General features: G+C 36.5%; 1 protein-coding gene across 1 annotated transcript in view; it reads right to left on the reverse strand.

The window, feature by feature from the left end:
- The window catches only part of LOC107739738 (splicing factor, suppressor of white-apricot homolog), a gene marked incomplete at its 5' end in the record, with an annotated part of 88,330 nt that overhangs the window by 59,603 nt on the left and 13,612 nt on the right, over positions 1–15,115 (reverse strand). Inside the window, 5 exons of the mRNA XM_016551939.1 lie at positions 4,795–4,888; positions 5,022–5,195; positions 5,284–5,569; positions 11,872–12,022; positions 14,665–14,783. Coding sequence (XP_016407425.1) covers positions 4,795–4,888; positions 5,022–5,195; positions 5,284–5,569; positions 11,872–12,022; positions 14,665–14,783 — 824 coding nt within the window. The remainder of the gene's footprint in view (positions 1–4,794; positions 4,889–5,021; positions 5,196–5,283; positions 5,570–11,871; positions 12,023–14,664; positions 14,784–15,115) is intronic.

Below are 15,115 nucleotides of genomic sequence, written 5' to 3' on the forward strand. Positions count from 1 at the left end.
TTTTATCTGCATCTCAACTACCCAGACAGCACAAGTACATCTGTAAGACGTCTGCTAAAGATCTGGGAAACATCTGCGGTGTAATCTGATAAAAGTCTTAGAAGCAGTTTTACATGCATTCTAATAAATGTCTATTTGTGACCCTGGACCACAAAACCAGTTTTAAGTGTCAATTTTTTGAAATTGAGATTTATACACCACCTGAAAGCTGAATAATTCAGCTTTCCATTGATGTATGGTTTGTTAGGACAATATTTGGCCGAGATACAACTATTTGAAAATCTGGAATCTGAGGGTGCAAAAAAAATTTTAATATTGAGAAAATCGCCTTTAAAGTTGTCCAAATGAAGTTCTTAGCAATGCATATTACTAATCAAAAATTCAGTTTTGTTATATTTATGGTAGGAAATTTACAAAATATCTTCATGGAACATGATCTTTACTTAATATCCTAATGATTTTTGGCATAAAAGAAAAATAGATAATTTTGACCCATACAATGCATTTTTGGCTATTGCTACAAATATACCCCAGCGACTTAAAGGGGGGTACAATGCCGTTTCATGCATTCAGAGTTGTTTACACTGTTAAGCATGGACAAAATTTTATAAAACAATTTGGACGTATGATGGAGTATTTCTGTGCTAAAAATAGGGGTGCCCAGATTGATCCGCTACCGATCACTATCGGCCGATAATTGCTTTGGGATGATTGATCGGCGGTCTCTAAAATTGCCGATCTCAAAAAAACGATCTCAAGCTGATGATGCGCCTGCCGTGAGCGGTTTGGCACGACATGCAGCAGCACCGTCTCAGTCTCTGTCCGGCGCGGGTGAAATCATTATAATGCTGAAGGTGAGGTACTCACCTTCATATTTCTTAATTAAATAACTTAGAAAATAATTTGAAAACCTTACGTGTGAGACGTAAATTTACAAACAGCGTGAGTGAATCACCGCGCGCGCGCGCTCTCTCTCTCTCTCAATATTCGCAAATGTCTTCAAATCACCACATCACGCGATAAGCGAGCTGCACGCTGCACAGTTGACACAGGAATTGTCACTTGCACAATCGAGGCAGTGTCACATTGTGACAAAATCGTCATGCATATTTTTTCCGCGCTCATGTTAACGATTTAATAAAGCGTTCACACTGCGCACGGTTGCGGTTCAGCAGTCCGTTCCACGAGTGGTGCGTCTGCAGCAGTGCAGAGATCGTTTCCGCACCGAGTCCATGTTTGCTGTGCTACAAGCTTTGAATTAAAGTAACAACGCATTGTTTGCAGTAAATATAAACATGGATTGACACGAAAATCTAGTAATTACACCATAAATGCATATTATTAAAGTCTACTGTGTTTCAGTCAACACATATGGCTTTTTGGCTAGGTTTAAAGGGAAAGAGCACTTTTAGATAAACAAGGAAATAATAGATGGCACTTGTGGAGGTAGGAAAACAAAGTTCTTTATGAACGGCAGGATTGCTTGTAATAAAGATTTCAATGCAAAAGGAAAGGCAGTAGAGCTGACTATTTCTGTCAATGGTAAGTTTGTGATAACATAAGAAAAGTAGTTTAAATGTTTTGCCAAGCTGTATCTTTCTTTTATAAATATGATAAAACTAATGACTTTTTGGAGATATGAAGGATGCAGTACTATTCTATAGGCACTCAAGATTAACATGAGATTGAAACGGGTGAAACGGTGTGTGTTATGTCCCCTTTAAAGGTCCCATATTGTCAAAACTGAAATTTCCTGGCTGTTTTCACGATAACTGAGGTCTAGGGGCTATTTAACTACCATATAAGTTTCAAAACAGTCAGTCCACAGTAGACTTGTGCCGGTATTCGGTAATGCGATATATGGTTTTGTTGTCCAGGGTCACATTTGACATCTGACAGGAAACGTCTTAGAGACAACTAATGATTCATTATTATCAACTAATCATAAATTAGTAAAATTCCTGAAAATCCAGTCAAATTAAACAGATACATGTAGAGGAGAGACTAATTTAATATTTAAATAATTACTTTAACTGATATCCCTATCACTGATATCACTTTTGCTTTAAGGATTAATCAATGATTGATTCAATGTTAATAATTAAATTGAAAGAAATTTATTTTTTAAATATAAGCTTAATTTAATACTATTTTTATTAGAATTAATAATTAAGATCATATTAAACATAAAAAGCTGACTATGAAAATTCTTCAAAATTAAATTAAATTAAACAGATTCAGGAAACAAATTTTCTTTAACTGATGAGAAGCATCCTATTTTATATCTGCTGAAAACAACTGTCGAATCTCTCTCTATAGTACATCAGTGTTAAACTAGAGCAAGGATCAGCATAAACTACTTCCTTATCGACTGCACAAAACCTCCAGTGTTTACTAATTGCCCTTATATTACACTCTTTACACTGTCCTGAACTGCCTTATTGAATTACCATTACACTAAATGGCATTATTGTATTGTATTGCACTGTTTCTACATTACTAAAGAGGACCATAAGGCACTAATCTGCCTACTGCACTAACTTATAATTTGTCTACATTAAGCTAGATTTTTTTGCTGAAAAATTATATTTTGGGCTTTGCATCGATTACAATTGTTTTATCCTACCGGTACACAAGAAACCATCAGTCACAGAAGTTACTGTCTTGAGCGGTTGGTAAAACACTACATTTCTCTCAAAATCCATATACTGAATTGGATGATTTTGAATATTTCTACTGATGCAAGTCATGCAGCAATGTCAAATCAAGGCTCTCTCACTGAAAATGTGCGAAATTAATAAACAGAAATATATGGGGGTGAATCAGTAATGCAGAATCCGCAGAAGTGGCCTTGGAGAAAAGCCACCAAGTATTAAGAACCTTGAAGGTTATGAAACATGATTAATTAAGTTTGTAAACATCAATTTCTCAAACCAAATGAGTAGTTAATGAGATGCTAGATATGCCATATTGTTTTATTAGCATCCCATAACCATGCAAAACCGTTTGTCAGTATTAAAAAAAAACAAGGTCCTATGCACACTAAGAGGCTATTCACACAGGACAAGGGGCTGTTCCTGTAATAAATGTACTTTAAAAGAATCATTTGACAAAAAAAATTATTTTGCTGAATTTTGACACACTCGGGCCATCCAAAATGTAGATGAGAATTTTCTTTATCTGAACTGATTTGGAGAAATTTAGCATTACATCACTTGCTCACCATTGGATCCTCTGCAGATCCTCCGTCAGAATGAGAGTTCAAACCGCTGATAAACACATCACAATAATTCACAGGTAATCCACATGACTCCAGTTCATCAATTAACATCTTGTAAAGTGAAAAGCTGTGTGTTGTAGGAAGCACCTCCATCATTGAGGCATTTTAAATTTAAACCGCTGCTTCTGGCCAAAATCTGATGGCATAATCCATAATAACGCTTCCTCCAGTATGTGATGTGTGTTCATATCAAAATCCACCAACACATTTTGGACTCTTTTTACCTGTAAACAGTGTTTCATAAGGGGAAGTCGTGGCCTAATGGTTAGAGAGTTGGACTCGTAACCCAAAGGTTGCGAGTTCGAGTCTCGTATCGGCAGGGATTGTAGGTGGGGGGAGTGAATGTACAGCGCTCTCTTCCACCTTCAATACCACGACTGAGGCGCCCTTGAGCAAGGCACCGAACCCCCAACTGCTCCCCGGGTGCCGCAGCATAAATGGCTGCCCACTGCTCCGGGTGTGTGTTCACGCTCTGTAGTATCTAATGCAGCAGGATCTTGTTTTAAGGAATTTTAGGTATTTTAACTGAAATTAAAGGTATAGTTCACCCAAACATTTTTCTGAAAATGTACTCTCTCTCAGGCCATCCAAGATGTAGATGAGGTTGTTTCTTCATCAGAACAGATATCGAGAAATTACATCACAGATTTAGCATTACATCACTTGCTCACCAATGGATCCTCTGCAGTGAATGGGTGCCGAGAAAATGAGATTTCAAACAGCTGATAAAAACATCACAATAATTCACAAGTAATCCACACCCCTCCAGTCCATAAATTAGCATGTTCTGAAGCGAAAAAGCTGCATATTTGTAAGAAACAAATCCATTAATAAGGCATTTTAACTTTAAACCACCTCCTTTGGTCAAAATACAAGTCCATAATCTATAATAATACTTCATCTAGTGAAAATGTTGATCCCTTGTTGTCCTCCCACATCAAAATCATCAAAATCCACTGACATATGTTTTAAAACTGTTTTGGAATGTTTTTATTTGTAAATGGTGCTTAATCTGTGCATATTTCTCTCCTATTTTAGACAAGATTACTTTTTTCACTAGAAAAAGTAATATTGTGGATAAAGCACTCAACGGTTTAAAGTTAAAATCGTCCTAATGATGGATTTCTTTCTTATAAACATGCAGCTTTTCACTTCACAAGACATTTGTTGATGGACTGGAGTCGTGTGGATTTCTTGTGATGTTTTTATCAGTCTGGACTCTCATTCTGACGGAACCCATTCACTGCATTGGTGATCAAGTTATGTAATGCTACATTTCTCCAAATCTGTTCAGATAAAGAAGCAAACTCATATACATCTTGGATTATCTGATTATGAGTACATTTCAGCAAAATTTTGTTTTTGGGTGAACTATTCCCTTGAGTCACCTTAGATGAGCTCAATAAATATACTTAACTGTAATTAATAGTGAATTTAAACGAAAACCAAAACCAGTGTGCGAGAGAGGAAAGAAAGGAGAAAGTAAAAAGAAAGACAACAAAGCATAAAACTACCTCCTGCATGCTCAGGCCTTCTTTCTGCATGAAGTAGTGCTTTTTGAACTCATAATAGGAGTTGTACTGGTGCCACGACTGCAGGAAGTCAAACCTTTAGGGTGTAGAAGACACACACATACACAGAGAGAGGTTTATAGTTATTACATATTACAGTAATCTAATAGGAGCGGTGAGACCTTCGTATCTAAAGGATGGCTGTAACGAGCAGGAGCATAATTCCTTACCGCGGGTCATTCTTGGCACGCACGCTGCTCTCGAATTTCACTCCGTTTCTGGCCACATACTCAGCTAGTTTGTCAATGACAGGTTGGATGTCGGGAGGAGGAGGGATGATGGCTGCGACAGGGGCGGCAGCCGCCGGCACCGTGGGTGCAACGGTGGTTTGAGGAGGTCGAGAACTGATGGATGAAAAGAAAAATAAAGCCAAATATAGGATTTTTGAAATATGTCAAGATCTGTAGAAAGCAAAGACAGTAGGGTGCACACCTGGAAGTTAGAGGGGCGGCCGGAGCAGAAAGTGAGAGCGGAGATGACGCAGGAGCTGACACCGTGACTGGACCTGCAGCAGGGGCTGATGGGATTGCAGCCACAGGATACAACAAAGGTGTAGTGCCAGGGGGAGGAGGAGGAACAGATGCAGGAGGAGCCGGCATCATGCCAGTGGGCAGCGAGGTGTAATAAGGGCTGGCATCAATCCCAGGAGGCGGCGGGGCAAGGCAGTATGTTCCATCAGGCAGCATACAGTACCCATAGTACATTGCTGCCACATTAGCTGTGTGAAATAAACACACACACAGAGTTACTAAATCAGATGCACATCCAATGCAGGCACTTGAAACTGTATAATAATATAACTTTTTCAGTACAATGTTTTTGAAAGAACTCACTGTCACCAAGGCTGCTCTTATTTAATTAAAAATAAAGAAAAAAAACAATAATATTATGAAATGTTATTACGATTTAAAATAACTGCTTTCTATTTTAATATATTTTAAAATTTGAGAAAATTGTAGCGCTCCAAAAAGGAAAAAATAGGTCCTTGTACTGCAGGTGCGTAGACGATGCAATTCATAAAATAAAAAAGAAAACAGTTGTGCTGCTTAATATTTTTGAGGAAAACATGATAGATTTTTTTCTGGGTTCGTTCATGAACAAGTTGGAAAGAGCGGAATTTATTTGAAATAGAAATCTTTTGTAACATTATATTTTCACTGTTACTTTTGATCTGTTTAATGCATTTTTGCTTAATAAAAGTATTAATTTCTTTAAACAAACAAACAAACAAAAAATACAGAATGGTAGCGAATTTATATAACACATTTTTATATATAATTATTGTATGCCTGCCTCATTTAATAATTCTGAATCAAACCCCTTTTTCCCTGCCTCATTTGAAATGTAAGGCAGATCTTCATTCGAAGGTTTACTTGTCTGAATATTTTTGGTGATATTTGTCGAGCCCTGCATTAAACATTAGTCATCAATAGCATTTCTACTTTGGTTACATACCCGGGAAAGTACACTGAGGGAACTGTTGATGCAAATTAAGAATTAAAATAATCTACGTTTGGATCACTGTCCACATAATTAAATTTCCTTTTCAAGTAGAAGATAAAAAGCTAGCGGAAGAGAAAAAGTGCATTCGTTTGTTCTGCTCTACCACAAATAATTAGGATCAAACTGTCCTCATGTTGAGATGGCAAGCATGTAAAGACATACAGTTCTTGAAAAACACTTCATAAAGCCTAATTACAGTCAAGCGCTGCTCCTTCCCTTCAGTCAACTATTACAACAGCAAAAAGAACCATTAAACAAAGCAGTTTAAAGGGGTGGTTGATTGCGATTTCACTTTTTTAACGTTAGTTATTGTGTAATGTTGCTGTTTGAGCATATACAATATCTGCAAAGTTACAAAGCTGAAAGTTCAATGCAAATGGAGATATCGTCTTTTAAAATTCTGGCAGTTTAATGCCTACAAAAACGGCTGGTAGGGACTACAACGATTTACTTCCCGGGTTCGTGACATCACGATCCCAGATAAACCCCGCCCTCGGGAAAAGGCAGCAAAGGGGTGAGGCCATGCTGCGCTGCTTTAGAGAAGAGGAAGAGAAAACTAGAGGTGCACGTAAAAATCTATTCAAATATGAATCGCGATTCTGTCTTCTAACGATTCTAATGGATTCACAAGTTTCAAAATCAATGTTCTAAAGCAGCGTTCTCATCCTGTTCCTGGCCTCGCCCTTAAAGCAACGCCATCTCCTGGGTACTTCTGAAGTCAGGGCTGTTCAAGACCTAGAAGAGACCAATAAGTCCTGCTCATTTAGGTGAGTTTAGCATTCTGTCTGACTCCAGTCACACATCAAAGAGAGCTGAAAGAGGAAGAGGAGAGGGGCGGCGGGGATCTGGATACATTTACTTCATGACTGACTGGGATGTGTGAACGCGCTTGTGAGTGTGGGGAGAAAGAGAGAGAGAGAGGAACTGAGCACAAGAGGGCGAGAGTCAAAAAGAAATGAGCAAAGGGAAAGAAAAAGAGAGAGAGCCACAAAGAGATTCTGGGAGAAAAGGAATAGAAAGAAGAAGAGAGCGAGAGACGTGTGTGGCATGTGTATCTCCACATTTTATGAAAGATGTGGCAGAACTAGGGCTGTGACTCACAATTATGAAATTTTGAATAAACTACATTAAGATCAATGTTATGCAACAATATCTTATCTCTATTTATTTATTTATTTATATGGCAGACTGTAATAAGTGGGATGAAGCACAGATACTCATTATTGCAAAATAAACCCCTTGAGCACACAGTATGGTAAATATTAATATAAACAAATTATAAATAATAATATTAGAAAAAAATATTAAAACATATTAACATGTAACTACAACGTTTATTTAAAGGGGTCATATGATGTGATTTAAATTTTTCCTTTCTCTTTGGAGTGTTACAAGCTCTTGGTGCATAAAGAAGATCTGTAAAGTTGCAAAGACTAAAGTCTCAAATCCAAAGAGATATTCTTTATAAAAGTTAAGTCAGCCACGCCTACCTAAAACGGCTAGTATATCAAATATATTTAAGAAATTCAAATAAAAATCTTTTATTTTTATTGCAATTTGTGTTTGTAAGTGGAAGTATCAGTTTCATCAGATACCTGCAATTAGATCTTATAATCACGAACGGATGATTATGAAATAATTTTGACAAGCCTGTTTCCATCATAACCATATTACTGAATGACATCCCAGCTCCATAAAAACACAGCAGCATTCACGTATCTCATAACAAATGGGTCCTTAACTCCACCTCCAGCTTAGCAGGCTTCATTTTCAATGATGGGATCTAATCGTTTATGACGTCTCCCTGTGGAGATACAGAGGCAGAGAGCTGTGGAAGATCCGGAGTCGAGCATGTGCTGCTGGATTTGACTCGAGAGCTATTTGAGAAAGATTAGCCTGAAGAATCAACAGACAATCCTCAATGCCTGAGGGAGCACGTCTCAAACGCAAACAAATTTATGCTTCCTCTGGCAAATAAGTCTGTGAGTGACTTCTCTTCAAGGAATTACGTTCTGAAACTCACAAGACACCTCAGCTGACTAAGACAGGCTTGCAACCCAAAATAATACTGAGACCAGAACTGAGCATGAAATGTCATTCAGGAGGTTAGTGGACAAGTCCTAATAGAATGGAATGGAAATCACAAGAAACGAACCAATTTTGGTTCTTGAATAAATTAAATTGATCAAAAGTGACAGTAAAAAGTAATATCTCAAATAAATGTTATTTTGAACGTCTATTCAAATATTATTGATAATAATAATAAATGTTCTTGAGCATTAAATCAGCATATTAGAATGATTTCTGAAGGATCATGTGACACTGAAGACTGAAGATTTGCTTTGCCATCACAGGAATAAATTGCATTTGAAATATATTTAAATAAGAAACAGTTAAGTAAAATTGTAATATTATTATTATTATTTCACAAGGTTACTGTTTTTACTGTTTTTGATCAAATAAATGCAGCCTTGGTGAGCATAAGACACTTCTTATAAACATTCCCTTCAGAAACAAATCTTACAGACTCCAAACTCCAAATCTTACAGTTTTAGACAGTAGTGTATAACGAACAGTATGGCAGTGAGTAAGTTCATTCAAAACCCATTTCAACTAATTCAATGAGAGAGTAATCTGTTTTGGACCAGTGAGTTCATCTGTGACTCATTCGTGAGTGGTTTGATTCATTTAAAAGAACTGGCTCAGAAGAGTCATTCAACTTGACATTGAGGTTGGCATGGCGTGTGGTGTGGCGCCGGGGTGACTCACGGGCAATGAGCAGAGCATTCTGGGATGAATGAGCAGAACAGCGTGTGTGAAAAATCTGCAGTCTGCTTAAGCTGTGGCTGTAAACGAGGATATCCAAGAAGGCTTGAGCCATGCGTGTCTCTCAAGCCCGCTGAGTGTGCACTTACATGAGCCCCATGACATCCTGCCGCCAGTTAACCAAAGGAATCTGTTCATAAAGCATTTCTGTGCTTTCGTCGTACCACATGGCTGGAACTCGGGCTGGGTTTGATAGCGACCATTTTAAATATATCAAGATAATTCAAACTTGATTTGGGCAGAGAGCGAACAATGTTTAACCGAACTTCGAATTTAGTGCCAGATGTCCCTCAAAGACAAATACACAGCAAACCTCAGATACAGGCCAAAGCCTTGGAAAAATAACCCTCACATTTGGACAGAGATTATAGGATGACTGTGGTTAAGCCTACAGAACCTCTTTGTCATGCTGTTAATCCTAGAAAATACACATTTGCAGTCAAAGTAGCTTTTCTTTTGAGAAACTGGCCCACTCAAGCGCCTTCGGGCACTGTAATCCTGTGGCACTTCCCTCAAGAAACCAGTAGAGCTCCTTCAGTCAGGCTAATTGAGACAAATCAGCGGTCCCAGCTTGAGTGTTTCGCCAGCTGAGCGCTAAATTCTCTATTTCCAATAAAAGGCGAATTGTTCGTTCCCCACAGTATCTTAAATCCTTGTGAGTTAAAGTAAGAGGACCAGCTAACGGCAAATGGTTTAAAAAAGTTTTAGCACCATGGGATTCTAAAGGACAAAAACATTCTGTTATTCTCTATGGTCAAAATAAATCTGCTGGCACTTGACATCATAATTGGAAAGCTCTGAGTATGTAGTAGGGCAATCAATGAATCAATAATTATGGATTTTGACATAATCGTCCTACAGTTTTATTACCAATGATAAGTTTAACATTTGGAACTACATATACATACATATAGAGCAGTGGCCAAAATTATTAGAACACTAGTATTTTGACCAGATATAAGTCAGTTATTTATTTATTTATATCCTGAAAGAAAACGTATGTTGAAGCACTACAATTACTAAAGCTAAAAATAAATTAAAGCCAAATAGCAAATAGAGCAAATAATAAACAAAGTACATAAATAACCTTAATAAAACTAAATTTAAAACTGAAAATCTAAAATAAAAAAGCTATTTTAAAGTGATAAAAACACTAACTGTTTTTACAATGCTGATTTTTAGAATTTACATTAAAGTACTTATTTACATCTGCATTATGTAGGCTACACAAAACAAGCTGAGAACGTTGGTCCTAAATTAATTCATTGCCATTTTATAAGTAAATCAAAACTTCAACTTCACATCTGTCCTTTTAGCAGCAGCAAAAAAAATTTTTGTATAGATCTACACAAAAGCAAAATGTTCCCTTCCCATTATAATCAGCAAATCTGTTATTGTACGAATCTCTTATTTGTGCTGTTGATGATAATAGGACTGTTCTAGTTGCAGCGTATATCGGGTACTACACTGCAAGCAAGTGCAGCAATATCAAGCAAATCTAATATTATTCCAAATTACCACAGATTACTTTTCACTTTGATTCTAAAGCTGCTTTTTGAGCATCAGGTGCACTCATTTTGGCACCACTAACAGAAAGCACACATCTGTGGATCAGACTGCTTCAAACTCACTCTTTAGGAGCAGATGTTGTTACTGATAGACTTATAGACTATTTTGAGCACCTCCAATTCGCCATTGAATTCACGCACACATCGAACATGTCTGTGATTGGCTATGGTACTCATCAGCTGCAAAAATCAGAGGGTGTAGTGAGAATCAATTCAAGTGGTGAAAGAAAAACTGCCTTTAACGTCGTAAAGTTGTTGAATTGGAACTGACTGAAGATAAGGAGGTCACGATGGGCAGTCTGCCTACTTTAGTACTTAATTTAATGAACTTTGCTCGCATTGAAGGGTCAGCTTCATTGCCATGTTCACTCAAGGACGCCCTGAAATTCAATCATCCTAAAAATAATTCAAGATGTTAATGATTTGCCACAGTCTTTAAAGAGCTGGCATTGTAGTCCTCACCCACTTCCATTAAAAGGCTCTTTTTAAGAGGACATATGTCTCTGTTCATCAGCAAGAGACAAGAACGACCAACCTCATCCAAAAAAGACCAACAGAACTCTATCATGCTGCAGTTCTATCTATCTTTCTATCTATCTATCTATCTATCTATAATATACATACAGCTGCACAAATCGAAACAATGATATACATGATACTAAATAATTAATAATAATAATAATTATTATTGTTGTTGTTGATTATTATTATTATTATTATTATGCACAGGGCTGCAAAATTTATGAAAGTACATTTAACATCATGATATGCATGGTTTTGGAATTTTAGAACTTCTTTATTACTGTGATTATTATTATTATTAATGCATAATAGGAATAAGACTAAGACTAAGAATAGGAATAAGAGGTTACACTTTATTTTAAGGTGCCTTTGTTACAGTGTAATTTTACGGAGTAATATTTATAAACTACATGTACTCACTGTATGGTTAGGTTTAGGATTAGGGTTTGGCTTAGGGTTACCTGCATGTAATTATGTGTAATTTATTGTTATTATAATAGTAAGTACATGTGCAGACCTAAGGTCTTCTAACTTCTAAAATGTTGTTTGAGGACCTTTTGTCAACCATATAGATCACATGTTGATTTGCCATCATACTCACGGTCAGATGTGTATTCTGCCTGTGTGGCTACTGCCGACGACTGATGCTCTTCCTCTGCTTTGGTCGCCATTGCTGCAGCGCCATAATTCTCCTGTTGGGCTTTTCGAACAAGCGCAGCCAACGGGTGATCTGGATCAATGACCTGCAGAGGCTATAACACATAAAAACATAAGGTCAACGGGGTGTGCAACATTTCCCTCAGCATATACAGTATATATATATATATATATATATATATATCCCACCCAGAAAATGTGTGTAAAGCTGTTTAAACATAAAAGAAATGTAAAAACACCATATGAACGGAATAAATCAGGTTTTAAATCTAGCTAGTGTTTTGTGAGGCCCCTTGGAAGCAATTCACTGTAGCACATTGGTTTGTAGTTTTCTCAGATGGCTCTGTGACAGCGCCTTCCAGGCTTCTCACAGAGTTTGGCTGCACTTAGGTATTTTCCTTGTCCATGTGATCAGACACAGCTCCAATTGTGTATAAGGTAGCCACTAGCCAGTATAAAATTGTATAAGAATAAGACGTATGCCATATTGGGATGTCACTGTGAACCAAAGATTTGAAGTCTGCACTCGTCTCTCCTCAGTACTTTCTGCCACTGGATGTCACTCCATGCTTTATAAACTTTTGCATGCTGTCATCACTTCTGCTTGTTGCCGTCCTGCATGAACGGTTTCTTTCCCTACCTTGTGAGACCACTTCTTTTTAGATGACGTGCTGAACACGCACTTTACTGGATTCCTTTCTGTCCCCTAAGGAGGTGAACTTTTAAGTACCGTTCACCAGATGCAGCTTTTTCTGTCTTGCAGTGCATTTTCTGTCTAGTCTCTACAAATGTCTACATGCTATTATGACACTATGCCTTCAAAGTCCAATTTGCTGGCCTGTTGCTCACTGAATAACAAACTTATATTTTAAGATACAACATAGGGGTGAGGAAATGACAGAATTTTCATTTTTGGGTGACAAGACCACCAGAGGTGCAATATTACAAATACGAGCTCTTTAATATTCATCACATCAGCAGAAATCATTCCTCAAGGGCTCATATTTCAAGCTTATAAATGAATGAACTCTTTGGGCAAAAGGTTCTACCCTATGGGTATGAAATTGGCTTCATTCTTTACATTTCCATTCATACAGACTAAAGAAAATGTATGAGAAACGACAGAAGTATGCAAAAGAAAATTTATATAGGAACAAGCCAGAAATCACTAAAAAAGAGCAAGTTTGTTGATCATGTTTTTTTATGCTTTACAAAGCTAAACATCTGGATTTCTGTGATATATTGAACATTCACATTGCGATCTCTGATGATTTAAATATGTCAAGGAAGTCATTTAGCTGGCTTACATAAATGAGGTCTTGTGGAAATTGCAAAAATGATTTGTGATAGTCTTCAAAGCATAATTTAAAATGGGATGAAAATTATAAACAAACCACCATATGCCATAATTTTTCCAACAAGTCTGTTTATGAATTTATAGCCGTCCTGGAATTTCATTAGAACTGCATAATTTCTTGGTAATTTAAAACCCAATAAACCTAATAAATGTAGATGTTATAACATTTATATTAAAATTAATTACATCATATAACAGTATGATACAACTTCTATATTATAAATGTAATTTACATGTAAATGCTACACTGGAATGCTACAATTCTACATAAATATGTGACAATGGTATGAGAAACATTAATATATATGGCAGTGAATTTTTTCAGAAAAAATATTTATTATATTTATATATTTATATTTAGCAGGGTAAGTTAAAATCTAAACTACTTGCCTGACCAGACCAACAAAAAAATCTTTTTTTATGTTTTTACACTGATTCAAATTACATTCTGCACAGTGCAAACTTGATAAAGCTGCTTGTGTCATTACGAATGCATGACTGGTTACTTGAGCTGCAAGTTATCAATCCACTATAACATGTGGGTGGCATAAATCCCGTTTTCTGGAAGAACCAGAACACACAGGTTGACTAAGCCACAGAAAAACATGACACGCAGAGGGATCTCAAGCGTAAGACCTGAGATGAATGTTCAACAGTCACTCTTCCTTTAGCATCACAAAACTTAGTTTAATAATTTCTGACAATTCTGGCAGAACTTGACTGTAATAACCAGGAGTTAGCTCCTTTAAACAAATTAGATGAGTCTTGAAAAAGAGAAAAAAAAATAGTTTATATAAAGTTCATGATTGAAACGCAAACTTTATACTGTCAAGGCGAGAGCGGAAGACATCTATTAGGAAACCAAATCAGATAACATTAGTTTATTTTACAATCTTTTATCTCTAATGTCTCTCTGTGCCAGTCTCCAAAAAAATGACAGAGCAACTCAGATTAAACATACAGAATATTAGATGAAGAATCAAAGATATAAGCATCTGATGAGAATTTCATATCCTTATTTGAACAAATATATAAAAAGGGAACACTTTGATGTCAGATGCTTTCATTTCAGGCCCAGTTCTGCCAAGAAATATAACAACTTAAGAGCAATTTGGCATTCATTTTGAAATGCATTGCTTTGAACACTTATCCAACGAATTAGAAAATAATATTAACAGTCTATTAAGTTGGGTAAACTAAGTGCAAAAAAAAGCACAGTGTTTATAGCAGGGGGGTAAATTACATGTCATTGCTGTTTTAGTTATGAACGCATGTGTAAAAAATGTGATCCAGGGTACACGGTACATAATCACAGTCTGAAAACTGTCAAATGAGTGTATTAATATTCCTAAACAGCATGGGGTATGTTTGAAGCCGTACCTTCATTATTTCCTCCAGATGAGAGCTCTTCTTGGATGCAAACAAACTCGGGTGCAGGTAGCTTCCATCTCCATCATCATCATCATCATCGTCATTGTCAGAATTGTCTGACTTTGATTCTGTTCCAAAAGGGCCAATTGATTGGATTATTAACTGACTTCAGAAATGTTCAGATTTGTTCATTATTCTTAAAACAATTGATTAATTCAACTTGTTAAATTTACGATATCAGCCCTCTACGAACACCTTGGCAATTGAATCGCCATTGGCTAGTAAATTTTTTAGTTTACTCGCCAGACTGATAAATATAATATATATATATATATATATATATATATATGTTTGTTTGTAAAATGGCACAGTTTTATAAATATCTGAAAGTACACTCTTAACATCAGTCAGTCAAGCATTATATGATAATCAAGTATTATTTAATGGTAGAACTTTAGTA

This window comes from Sinocyclocheilus rhinocerous, unplaced genomic scaffold, assembly GCF_001515625.1.
Source record: "Sinocyclocheilus rhinocerous isolate Xijiao unplaced genomic scaffold, SAMN03320098_v1.1 scaffold585, whole genome shotgun sequence".
NCBI lineage: Eukaryota > Metazoa > Chordata > Actinopteri > Cypriniformes > Cyprinidae > Sinocyclocheilus > Sinocyclocheilus rhinocerous.